A 12,785-nucleotide genomic window follows, 5' to 3' on the forward strand; every position below is an offset into this window, starting at 1 on the left:
TTCCTTTCTTTCTTCCTTTCCTCCCCCCACCCCCACCCCAAACAAACAAGTCCCCAATTCTCGTCCGTCCTCGCCGCGGGCTGCGGGCGGCGGAGGCAGCGTGCCGCGGTCGCCGGGAGCCGGGAGCCTCGGGCGCCCGCTCCTCGGCGCAGCATGTTCCAGCCGGCGCCCAAGCGCTGCTTCACCATCGAGTCGCTGGTGGCCAAGGACAGTCCCCTGCCCGCCTCGCGCTCTGAGGACCCCATCCGTCCCGCGGCGCTCAGCTACGCCAACTCCAGCCCCATAAACCCGTTCCTCAACGGCTTCCACTCGGCCGCCGCTGCCGCCGCCGCCGGCAGGGGCGTCTACTCCAACCCGGACTTGGTGTTCGCCGAGGCGGTCTCGCACCCGCCCAACCCCGCGGTGCCCGTGCACCCGGTGCCGCCGCCGCACGCCCTGGCCGCCCACCCCCTGCCCTCCTCGCACTCGCCACACCCCCTCTTCGCCTCGCAGCAGCGGGACCCGTCCACCTTCTACCCCTGGCTCATCCACCGCTACCGATATCTGGGCCACCGCTTCCAAGGTACGTGCCACGTCGCGGGGCTGCAGCGCGCCGCGTCCTGCACTGCCCTCGGCCTGCGTGCCGGGTGGGCGCTTGGCAAGGCCTGGGAGGAGGTTCCTCCAGCTCGCGGGCCCGCGAGTCCCGTTCGGAAACTGGGCGGCGAGGGGCCGGGCATGGTGCTGGTCCCCAGTCTTTGAAGCTGCGGCCGCTTTGGGGGCTGGTCTGGGGCCGCTGGACCCCTTAAAGAGGGACGCAAAGGGAGAAGTTGTCCCCGAAGGCTGGGTGGAGACAGGCTGGGACAGCCTTCTCTGAGCGCCAGCCGCCAAGGAGTCCCGGAGCCCGCGGGGTACCCAGGCTCTCCGTCTCCTCCGCGGTGCCCTGGTCGCCCTAGCTCCGAGGGGCCACGGCCAGGCCACCAGGTTCGCCTTTGCATAAGACCCTGTTCGCCACCCACTCTTCGTCCCTTCAAGCCTAGCCCCGCGACTTCTCAGTTTCCGACCCTCTTCGGGCGGCGAGGAGACCCTCGCGTCCCCAGAGCGTAGCCTAGGGGCTTGTTTTCCCTTTTTTTGGAGGCCTGGGGAGGGCCTGGAACCCTCGCGGGTAGTAACCTCCAAGGCTCCGCACGCTCGCTAAGACCTGCTCAAATGCGGGCAGAGTGTTCGCGGCGGGAAGGCAGGTTCTGTCTGGTTTTTGTTTTTGTTTTTGTTTTTGTTTTTGTTTTTGTTTTAAAAGAAATGAACCCTATCGGGAGACGGGCTGGACGAAAAGATCTAAGTGTTTTCCCTTGCCATTAAAAAAAAAAAAATGTGTTTGCTTTTTTTTCTGAGTGGGGGTAGGAAGAAAGTTAAAAATCCAGAAAAGGGGACGAGTAATTAGTTTAGTGGTCGGAGCTTGGGGGAAAAGACCTACCTCCCTCGACAGCCGATCAATACTCAGCGGCTTGTCCATTCATTAACCCTTTGCGTTCCTATCAGGACCTAAAATCCGGTAGATACCTCCACCCTCCCCAATTACAAACAAAACAAAACAAAAACAGCCTTTCATCCTAATTCTGGGACCGGATTTACCTCCATTCTCTCCTAAACACTCGGTTTGTTTTTCTTTGTTTGGGTTTTTAGTGAATCGATTTCCCACCCTCCTGAGTGAACCCGAAACTATCCTGGCTTTGCTCACAAAGTTTATGGCTCCTTTCCTCATTCTCTGTCAGCTACGCCCTTGGTGCCCCCACCAGGCCCGAAGTAGCCGGGATCTTCTGGGCCCGCGCACAGCCCAACAGGGCGCCCGCAACTCGGCAGCCCCTGGGTTTCGATCCTTTCGTTCCCGTCTTCTAGTTCTCTGGAGCGGGGCAGTGCGGAAGCCGCGTCCTCGGGAGGCAGTGGCTGCGGAAACCCTGGGCACCCGGCGGCGAAATTTCGACCCCGGCCGGGCCGCAACCACACGCCCAGACTCTGTACTTTCCCGGAGGGGAAGAGACTTAATACAAAATGAAGTTCCCGAGAAAAGTCTGCAGAGCGGCCCGCCGCCTCTCCAGCCCGGGGGTTAATGTTCCCGTTCCCTGAGGTCAGAAAAAAAGAGAAAGTTTCTCTGGATCTTGGGTGCCAATCCCGGGGCCTGGCTCTGCTGCCCCTCTGCCCCGGGGGCCCGGGCGAGGGGGTGGTGAGGCCCTTGGGTGCAGGGCGGCTGCGAAGCCCGCCGAGGTCAGAAGCTTGGGGACTTGTCCCACCCGGGCAGCGTCTGGGTGGGTTCTGCACGGGTACGGGCTCCGTGTTCCCGGGCGGACAGCTGGGTGGGCGTCCTCTTCGCCCACCTCCGGAGGGCCCCGCGTTCCCACGGGCCCAACCGCACAGGCAGCGCGAAGGCCATGAACGATGAGCCCCGCCAGCCCGGCTCGGGAGAAGCGCGCGGCCCCGCCGGCCAGAGCGGTCTCCTCTAACGGGACTTCTGCTATGTCCCTGGCAGGGAACGACACAAGCCCAGAGAGCTTCCTTTTGCACAACGCGTTGGCCCGAAAGCCGAAGCGGATCCGAACCGCCTTTTCCCCATCCCAGCTTCTGAGGCTGGAACACGCCTTTGAGAAGAACCACTACGTGGTGGGCGCCGAGAGGAAGCAGCTGGCGCACAGCCTCAGCCTCACAGAAACTCAGGTGAGGACTGCGTGCACCCCGCGGTCCCATCTCTGGCCCCGTGCAGGCGGCACGCAAGTGCGGAGCTCTGAGAGGGCCTTTGGCAAAGAGCCCGGGAGCTGGTTCCACGCTTGGGTTCAGAATGAATCAGTTTTGAGGTAGTTGGCTTCCTTGGGTTCCAGCAAGGGATTGTAGGAGCCCACCCACCCTAGGCTCTGGGAGACCGGCTGAGTAGCTCCCTCTTGTCCGGCTGGGCATGACCTAGAGTTCCCCGTTAAGACACCTGTGTGCTTTTGGTTAGAGTCTGGGGACTCGGGGCTGGGTGCCTGGAGAAGGAGAGCACAGAAGGGTGAGGGACAAGGTGTTGGATGCTCGAGGCTCGAGTCTGGAGATGTCTGGGAGTGGGTTAAACTGGAGTTCTGTGCCACGGCAGACCCAAGGTTCACACCGACGGCTCTAGTTACTTCCCTTGAGGGGATCAGAGAATCAGAAGGCTGAGAGGCCTGACATCCTAGGTGTGTCCCTAAATCAGCAAAACAGAGCTGGAAGGCTGCAGGGAAGGGCTGCCACCGGGGACAGACCCCTGCGGCGCAGCGGAACTCTGGAGGCGGGTCTGGCTCCGGCTTGCTGGGGTCGGGGAGGGGGCTTAGGGCTACAGTAGGCGCTACTGTACGCAGAGCTACAGGGCGGGGTCAAAGTTCCCAGCGAACAGTAACGTTTTGGGGCAGATTAAGTTGTAACACTTTTTCTGGGAGGCGCAAAGAGGTCGAGGCTTTTGTTTTAAAACGTCCCCCTGGACAAAACCGAAGAGGGCCTCGCGGGTTGGTGCGGGGGCCCGACACAAGGCGCGGCCCGGCTGATTTCTCCTGGATAGCGGAGGCCACGGTGGTCTTTGTCCGCCTCGCTGCCCACGCTGCCTGGAGTCTTTGTGTGCGTGTCAAGCCCCGAGCGCACCGACGCGCGCCTTGGGCGAGCGCCGGGGAGAAATGAACCGTCCTCCCCCTCAATTAGCAAACTCAAAGCAAATTAAACTCAGCCTTGTTCCAGCTCGGCTTTTTCATGGGGCACTTTGGGGGACTGGGGCATTGGGGAGAGCAAGCCGGGACCTGGGCCGGCCTTAGAAAAGGAGGGAGTGGGGAGGGCTTCAGGGGCCTGGGCTGCTGCTTTCAGGAAGGGACAGGCCTGGGGACAGGGGAGGTGCTGTCACCCGCATTTCCCTCACTGTACAGCACTGCGGAGAAGCTGGGACAGTGTTGGTGTCTCCTATGGTGGCTGAATGGGGACCCACTGCCCAGCACCCCCAGAGGATGATGGGGGTGGCAGCCCAGCCCCACATCATTGCTCCCTGGACCTCTAGCAGCTGCTCTGGGGAGATGAGGCCTCCAGTCCAGCTCTGATGGGAAATGGTGTGACCAGCGTGTGAGCCTGGGCCTGGTGGGTCCTGGGGCTGGTCCGCAGGAGGGAAGGAAGGGAGCTTCACTCTTCTTTCCTCTTTCTTAGTTTCTCTCTCACTTCCTCTTTATCCCGCGGTTCTTTCAGAAGCTTTCACTTTTGAGCTTCATTTCCCAGCTGGAAAGGTACAGGTGGGCTGGTCCCCAGGCCTAGGCATCCAACCATCCCGCAGGTTTCCTCCAGTACTCCTCCGCCCCCCAACTCCTCACCTGCAGGAGTCCTGGGTGAGGAAGAGGAAGCTCAGGCAGATCCTGACTGCCTACCCAGGGCCGAGGCCTGGCAGAGGAGGCGCTATATTTAGGCAAGGCTGCGGAAACAGACAAAATAGAAAGCACATTGGGCCTTGCACCAGAAAGCTGCCGCAGCCGACGGCAGTAAGGTCTCCCCTGCACTGACGAGGTAGAGGGAGTCAGGGACTTGTCTCTTTTTATTTTACTTTACTTATGATTGTTGTAGTGGTTTTCCAGGGTTTGCAAGGCTTTTGCTCTCAGCAGGAGGTGGCTGTCCCTTCCAGGGCCAGGCGGGGCAGGGGCACTGTGCCCTCTGGGCCACTTGGTCTGGGGGAAACACCCCACCAGGGCCCAGAAGGGTAGGGAGCCAGGCTTCCTAGCTGACAGCACTAGGAGCTCGGCCCCAAGAAGGGAGGCCTGGGGGAGCCCAGCCCTTTTGCTGTGCCACTGGGGGACTGGGCTCTCTCGAAGGCACCGCCTGGAGGAGGAAGCAATAGGAGGGCGCTGTGGAGGGACTAACACGCCCCATCCGCCTCTTGTCCACAGGTAAAAGTATGGTTTCAGAACCGAAGGACGAAGTTCAAAAGACAGAAGCTGGAGGAAGAAGGCTCAGATTCGCAACAAAAGAAAAAAGGGACGCACCATATTAACCGGTGGAGAATTGCCACCAAGCAGGCGAGTCCCGAGGAAATAGACGTGACCTCAGACGATTAAAAACACAAACCGAACCCCACAGAAACGGACACCACGGAGCAAAACAGACAGGGAGAGGAGGGGTAGAAGAAAAACAAAAACAAGCTACAAAACAAAAACAAACCGCACACACACACACATACACACACAGTCACCGAGAAGAGGAAGAGGGAGTCAGAGAGTGTCGGCGCTTCGCGGACTTTGGGCAGCGAGGGCGCGGGGTCCTGATCCCAGGCTGCACGGAGATGGCAGAGGACGCAGGCTACTTGATCAACAGGCACCCCTTGTCTAAAGAGGCAGCTGAGAAAGAGAGAGCGAGAGAGAGAAAGAGAGTGAGACAGAGAAAGAGAGGGAGAGGGAGAGAGATCCAAATGTGGCACCGTGGAAGGCGCTCTGAACAAGGGAAGCTGTCAGTCAACGCCAGCCCAGCGAGACAAGATGATTGGCAGGTATTCCATTTATCGCAGTCCTGATTTTTTTTTTAAATAATAATGGTAATAATAATGATGGTAAAAGAAAACCCCAACCAGGCACAGGACTTTTTCTTTTGCACTTCGCAGAGTCTCCCCCCCACCAATCTTTAAAAAATAATTAGTAATACTAGCAATCGAAATTCCGTATCTAGCCCCAACCCACACCTGTTCAAAAACTTAAATTGCATGTTGCAGTTGTTGGGCGAATGGTGTCTAAAGACAGAAAATGAATTGTAATTTTCTTTTCCTTTGAAAGACAGGTTCTGTGTGCTTTTTATTTTGATTTTTTTTTCGAGAAATGTGCAGTCTGTAAACACTTCTTGATACCTTCTGATGTCAAAGTGATTGTGAAAGGTAAATGAAGTAGGCTCCGCGATAGTGGTCCTCTTACAGAGAAAAGGGGAGCAGGATGGGGGGCTGGGGGTGGTGGGGGAGGGTGCCCACAAGAGGAGTCAGGACTTGTGCTGGGAAAAACAAAAAACAAAAAAACAAAAAAACCCTAAATTAATTCTATTTCTTGAACATTCCCTTTCCTAACATCCCGAAGGCTTAAAACCCCGAAGTAAACTCCTTTTGGTGGTTGGAGAGGTTGGCCAAATTCAACCATTCGCTGTAAAGGCCATTCCCAAACTTTAAATCTATCTGTCGCAAAAACTAAAGGACTGTAGTTAGCGGGGAGGATGTTAAGTGTGGCCAAGGACATGGCGGCAAGTTTTCAAGCACTGAGTTTCTATTCCAAGATCATAGACTTACTAAAGAGAGTGACAAACGCTTCCTTAATGTCTTCTATACCAGAATGTAAATATTTTTGTGTTTTGTGTTAATTTGTTAGAATTCTAACACACTATATACTTCCAAGAAGTATGTCAATGTCAATATTTTGTCAATAAAGATTTATCAATATGCCCTCAGAGTAGTCGTTTTGAGAAACTGAAGTGAGTTTTTTTTTTTTTTTTAAAGTATCTATAATTTGAGTGTGGTCCTTCTCCAAGGAGGCTCAAGAGACCCAGGCTCCTCACCCACAAAAGGGCCAGACGGATGGATTCTTGGGCATTTTAAAGAGAGATGAGCGTGGAAAAGGGAGAGGATTAGGAAAACTTAAGTCCTGCAGAAGACCTTGGCCATTGCAAGGCTCCCTGAGGGAGTTTAGTTTGAATTTCAGGTTAAAAAATGCTTACTTCTCTTAATTTCTAGTTGTTGTTGTTGTTTTAATCTGGGCACATAGTTAAGCATTGAAGAATATTCCCCTAGGATTGGAGGAAACACTTAGCGGAATCCGAATCCTAAGACTTTTAAACTGTGCTGCTGACTTCAAACCCAGAAGTACAGGCTCCTCCCCCCGCCACCAGTTTTTTCTTTCCTTCCCTTCCTTCCTTCCCTCTCTCCCTGCCTCCCCCCTCCCCCCTTCCTTCCTTCCTTCTTCCTTCCTCTCCCCCTCCAGAGCTTGCTTGCTTGCTTCCTTCCTTCCTTCCTGTCGGGACCCAGTCTGAGGGCAAGCACAAGGCCCTCAGCAGCCTTATAAGGCAAGCTTTCCGAGAAACCTTCAACTCTTAATTTTAACGTTAAAAAAAAGTTGTAACCAGTCTTGGAGGAAACTTAGCTTTTTTTCCCCTCCTCCTTCCCCCTTCTGGGGGTACGAGGTTGTTTTTGCATGCTTCATTTGCTTCTTATCCTGATAGGCTGCATTAATCAGTTTTATTTCCATTGATAGAGAAACCTCGTCTGTTCTGTTCGAGCTACAAAGCGTCCTGCGAGCTTTTGTGAAAGTGCAAATCAGTTTAAGCAATTATCATACCAGGAATATGAAGGGGAAAGAGGAGGCCTTGCCCAGTGGTCTCCTTTAATCTCTTAATCCACGGATCCAGGGGGGCCGCCTGGACATAATTTAGGACAATCTCCCCACCCTTTACACTGTGATAAGGCCAAGTTACAATGCAGGGCAAAAATACAAGCTTTGTTAACACCCTGCCTTGAAAAGTTAAGATTAGACATTCCGTGCACGTGTGGGGACTATAGGGCACTATGGAAATTTTTCTTTCTTTCTTTTTTTTTTTCCTTCCCCTCTTCTCTTCTAAAGTAGAATTCATTCTTGGTTTCTCTCCCTCTCTCTCTCTCTCTCTCTTTTTTCTTTCTTCTTTATCTCTGCCTGTCTCTCCTTTTTTCCTCCGTCTCGGTTCCTCTGGAGAACCCTGGCTGGCCATGGCACGTTTTCACGCAGGCTGCCCTAGGAAGGTGTACGTTATTTTGGGGGACACTTGCCTGCAGGACGATGCTGGGGGGAAGCAAGCTGCCGGGAGAGTTCCAGGCTTTCTTCTCAAAGGGACAGGTGCTCTCCTGGGTATCCTGGAAACTGAAGTTGGCTTTCCAGCTGCTTTGACAGAGAGACCTCCCTGTCGGATGGCTGTCCCGAGTGCGCTGCAGTCGCCGCTACAGAACCACAGAACCTCTTCCCTTTTAAACAAGTTACCTTTTCCTTCCACTCATTCCCCCAAATGGAGAATGCCTCAAACACGGAGCACAGCCATGTCGAAATTCCAACTGGCCTTTCCAGAAAAAAAAAAAAAAAATCCCCATCTTAATAAAAGGCTTATTTCTGCAGAAACTATGTACTTTTTTTAAGTACAAGAAAAGGGAGAGGGTGACCAAGATTTTTTTTCTTTTTTTCTTTTTTGGTAAACGTCCTATGTAGTGTAACAGCAATAAAATCATCAGAGAATACTATTAGCTTTGAAAAAAAAAAAAAAACTAAAAGCTTTATTACAAACCAAGCTTTGAAAATAGGGGGGATTAGGCGGCTGAAAGGGTCCCACAATGGTAAGAAGAAAAGGTTTCATGCTAATGAGGTTAATGCCCTTTGTATCTCAGGCCTCCACATCTTCATTACGCGCTATCTCCGGCTGCACGGAGCGGCTCAGAGAGCCGCAATCCACTCCAACGCCCCCCTTCCCGGCCCAAAGAAGGATTTGATAGCAGCTCTGTTCAAACTAGATAATTATATCTTTTCAAGTCGGAATTAAGATAAAGAAAGTGAAGCAGAGGCGGCTCGCCTTGATCCACTGCAAACAAATTTGGCGCACTTTCGAGTCCTTCCCCCGCCTCAAAAAGGCAGGACAGTCAGCTTATTAGCCGCTCGTTTGCTTTATTAATTCATCTATTTAAAGTGGCAGGATTAGAGCGTCTAATGTGGACGCGGGCTGCCGTGGCGTTGAGGAATATAAATATTTGCGAGATGCCATCCCACGATGACTATCTGGGCGCGGGGCGCAGGGCGCGGGGCAGGGTGCGGGGCGCGTGGCCCTCGCGGCTGCAGTGAGCACTCCGCAGTGGGCGCACACGGGACTGGAGCCTTTTGGGCTGGGGTACGCGGAAGCTGTGTGCCTCAGGTCTGCGTACGCCTGCGTGGTATACGGGTGCCAGGCCTAGATGCCCCTGGAAGGGCTCTACGGACATCGAGGGGCAGGTCCTGCATTCTTCCCTGCACATGGCGGAAGTGCACGAGTGTTGCCTTGTGTCCGGCCTGTTACCCCGAACGAGGATATAGGTTACGTTTGCATCCTGCTCCCTTGTTGATTACTGGTGGGCCTTTCCCGTGTAGCCCCCCTGTGCCAAGTGGATTTGGGGTGGGTTGCGTTATCCTGAGAAAGTCAAGCGGAGTGTACGGTGCCAGTGTGCGCCCTAGGTTCTCCCGCCAGGTATCCGTGGACTCCATGTGCGTTTCTTGCTAGGGGTCCTACTCCTCCGCAGCCAAGGGTCCCATATGCAGGCGCGGGGCGGGAGGGGACGGGGTCGGGCTTGGGCTATTTCAAGGCACCAGAAATTCCTGGGGTGGGGGAAGCTTTGGGACCTCCGGAAGGTTCCCCCTTTCTGCCTTTGCTTCTGGGTGTCCGGTGCTCCCATCTCCCTCCGTCGCTGCTCCTGGCAGCCGAGCCGAGCCGGAGCGGGAGCGTTGGCGGCGGCCCGGAACCTGCCGAGCCACTTTTGTGCTAGGGGCGGATTGTGGCAGGCAGACAGCCACGCCAAGTGGGCCTGGCAGAAAGGGGGCTCGGGCCTGCGTTCGGCTCTGGAAACCTCGGCTCCTCCCCGTCCCCGCCTCAGAGTCGCAGGAAACAAAGTCTCCGGTCGCGCAGGCCGGCTGGGGAGGGACCCTGGCGGCTCGGCCCCGGGCCCCGCTCCGCGGTGGGGGCATCTGGGCTGGGCTGCCCGCCCGTGCGCAGTTTCAAGTCGGAATAAGCGGGTGGAAGTCCCTAGAATGAGAGGCGAGGCTCGTGTGTTTGTGTAGGTGGAGCGCCTGAGTTAGGTCCGTGGAACAGTTGTGTTCGTGCGGAGATGTGATTGAGTGTCTCTGAGCCAGGACTTAAGTCAGGATATGATGTGTAGGTGCTGAAGGTGCTAAGGGCATGTTCGAGGCCGAAGAGCTCAGCGCTGCCCATTGTGGGTTGTGTGAGCGTGTCAAGGTGTCCGGCTTGCCCTGGGCATCGAGTTTATATCGAGGTGGGACGAGGACGGGCAGCTGCGTGGCTCTCTAGTCTACGGAGGTGGAGAAATGCACTTTCTGTAGGGAGCGTGTGTGCCAGCGTCCGCTGGCAGAGTGCGCATCTGGGAGTTCCGCTCTAGTTGTGGATCGCAGGCAACGGGAAGGCCCCCGGCCTGTGTGTGACCCGCGGGAACATTTCTGTGTGTTTGGGTGGAGGTCCCCGAGCGCTGGCGTCCCTATCCGGCACCGGGGCAGTTTTTGTACGCCTCGCAATCTAGGCGCGTGTGTCCCGCAGAAGCCTGGGTTCACGTACTGTTCCCACAGCGCACCCCTCGCCCCAGAGTTTGGTAAAAAACAGCCGGTTTTTTGGGATACCTGCACATTTTTCTAGGCCGGCCTTTATTATTATTCCCGCAATCAGCCTTAGATGTCCTTGGGTGCCGCCTCGGGGCGGCGGCAGGCGGTGGCAAGGGGCCTGTGAAGTCGGGGTGCGGCGAGGCCCGGCTGCGGAGGCCGCTGGTGTAGGCCCAGGCTCGGCCGCCGGATTTACCTCCCCCAACCAAACCCGCAGCGAGGGGGAAGTGGGAGTTTTGAGAACCCGCTGACCCCAGCAGTGACCCCGCTCCGGGAGGCAGCTTCTCCTGGAGCGACCCTGTACGCCGGGAAACCCGAGGCGGTGCCACGCTTGAAAGCGAAAGGTCCATTCATCAGCCGCGTCCCGGCGTCTAATTGGCCTTTTGTTCATTAGTGCCTATTGCCCAGCGGGAGTGGGAAGGGGGTTTGGGAGGGCCCCGGGGGCTGCGAGCAAGGGTGCTTGGCGCCCCGGGCCCGGGGTCGGGGGAGGGCAGGGCGCGTCGCACTCCTCCGAGGGGGCGCCAGAGCGCTCCAAAGATCGCGCGCACGTGCGAGGATGCTCGGCGGGAAGCGGGTCTTCTAGACTCGCGGCGGGGTCCTCCAAGTTGCCGGAGGCCCACCGTCCCTTCCTTGCCCTCAACTCCACCCGCAGACCCAGCCCACATCTTTCCTCCGCACCCTCGGGATTTCAGACAGGCCTTCCTGCCTCTCGAGATTTCCCAACTCAGGCACTGACTGGCCTTGGCGCTGGGCTGGGCTCACGTCCTGCCTTTCTTCAGGTTTCTAGAGTTCTTTCGCCCTGGTCTTGCTGCCTACCCAGAGCGACTCTGGGTTCCCCTCCCTCGGCACCACCAACAACACAGTCCTGTCGGGCGTGCCCCGCTTCTCTGGATGGGAAATTGAGAGAAAATTTTGGCCGGGCAGGGAGTTAAGAGTAACAATGCCCCGGTCTTCTGGGATCAGATGGAAGAGGAACCCCAAGCCTCCAGCGCTCCAGATTCTAGCTCTTTCTCCAAATCACACCTTACCTCTCGCTTTCCATCTCCTGCCCAGTGTCCACATCAAGCCTTAGACAGCCTCCTCTCTACCCCACACCTACTATCCCTCCACACACCGTAGGGATCCGAGAGGAAGCGCAGAGGTAAGGGTTCCTCCCAGCATGAGCCCAGAGGTCCAGACGCACCTGAAGGACCCGGGAAGAGCCTGGAGGGGGGGATGGGGTAGCGCTTGGAAAAGGGTCCAGGGCCCCCAGCCCCATGTCTTTCCTCTTTCCCTGGGAAGACCGGGTTTCCTGGCAGGGTTCTGGCTGCCTGGTACCTCCCAGCTCCCGGCCTCAGCCTGGTCCCAGGCCACCCCTGCCCCCAGCCCACTTCAGGCCCTATATATAGCGTGGGTCTCCATAGCCCTCTGCTGGACCTGACGTCAGGAAGAACTTGATCTTTCTGCTTCGCTCCTGCTTCTGAAACTGATCCTTGAAATGAGAGAACAGACTCTACACAATTCCCATGGCCTTGACATAAGGTACAGCGATAAATATACACCACTAATGAGCAATTACCATATAATCACCTTCCAATTAGCTCGCATAATGATGAATTAAACATTCTAGCAGGCGGGATTAGGTTTCTTACTTTGTATATTATTTACGAAGGCTATAGCTTCTGCAAAGAACCAAATATCAAATTAGATGGGGAATTTTCACTTGGGGGTAATTATGCATTCAGGCCAGCGGCTGTGTTCTGGTCACTTGTCAAATGAGGCCTGCAAGGTACTGACCACTTCGTTTGGGCATTTATTTCCTCCCCTTCCTCTTCTCTCTTTAGGTGCAATCGCCTTTCCTTTCCCTTTTACCACCCTGGCCCGCAGGGTGGGAGGATGGGGGCTAGGGGGAGGGGGAGGCGGGGTTTGGGGAGGGACCTCGGGCTCGCAGGGAAGATACGGCGCAGGCTTGCAGGCTCCCTCCGTGCCCGTCCCTCGTGTCTTGCCCCTTCTGGTCCCGGGTCCCCTTCGTCTCCGGCGGGAAAGGACTCTTGGGGCCTCGCAGCCGTCCGAGCTTTCGGAGATGAAATCGCACCGGTTCGGCGCTACTGCGGAGCTCAGGTCCGGGTTGCTGCCCTCCCAACCCCACGCGGGCGACCTGCTGCTCCCGGGGGCGCCGCGGCCGGACCTCCCGCAGCTCCCCTCGGGCCCTCAGTGCGGGGTCCCCGGCCTCCACCCGCGCCGCAGCCCAGCAGCCGCGGAGAAAGAGTGTGCGCGGCTGCGTGTGTCGGGCGGGGTGGGGGGGGGAGGGGTACCGAAACAAACAACAAACCTCCACCCGCCCGCCCGCAGCCACCTCTCTTGTTCGGAAATGAATTTTGGCAAGAGATTAGCTCCTAATCTGATCTAACGCAGCTGACATTTGGGAAGAAGATGAAAATGGCAGCTCAATTTCATTCAGAAACG

General features: G+C 56.3%; 1 protein-coding gene across 2 annotated transcripts; it reads left to right on the forward strand.

The window, feature by feature from the left end:
* The first annotated feature begins 50 nt into the window (after positions 1 to 50).
* Positions 51 to 6,425, forward strand: EMX2 (empty spiracles homeobox 2). 2 transcript variants are annotated; one of them, XM_059398682.1, is made up of 3 exons: positions 54 to 562; positions 2,501 to 2,685; positions 4,893 to 6,425. In XM_059398682.1, the coding sequence occupies exons 1-3, from the start codon at positions 154 to 156 to the stop codon at positions 5,058 to 5,060; spliced, it is 762 nt and encodes a 253-aa protein (XP_059254665.1). In that variant the 5' UTR covers positions 54 to 153; the 3' UTR covers positions 5,061 to 6,425. The 2 variants fall into 2 exon arrangements, with proteins under 2 accessions (XP_059254666.1, XP_059254665.1); XM_059398683.1 differs by lacking the exon at positions 2,501 to 2,685 and having other exon boundaries at positions 51 to 562; positions 4,893 to 4,996.
* The last annotated feature ends 6,360 nt before the right edge of the window (positions 6,426 to 12,785 follow it).

The sequence above is a fragment of the Mustela nigripes genome, chromosome 4, assembly GCF_022355385.1.
Source record: "Mustela nigripes isolate SB6536 chromosome 4, MUSNIG.SB6536, whole genome shotgun sequence".
NCBI classification, from domain to species: domain Eukaryota; kingdom Metazoa; phylum Chordata; class Mammalia; order Carnivora; family Mustelidae; genus Mustela; species Mustela nigripes.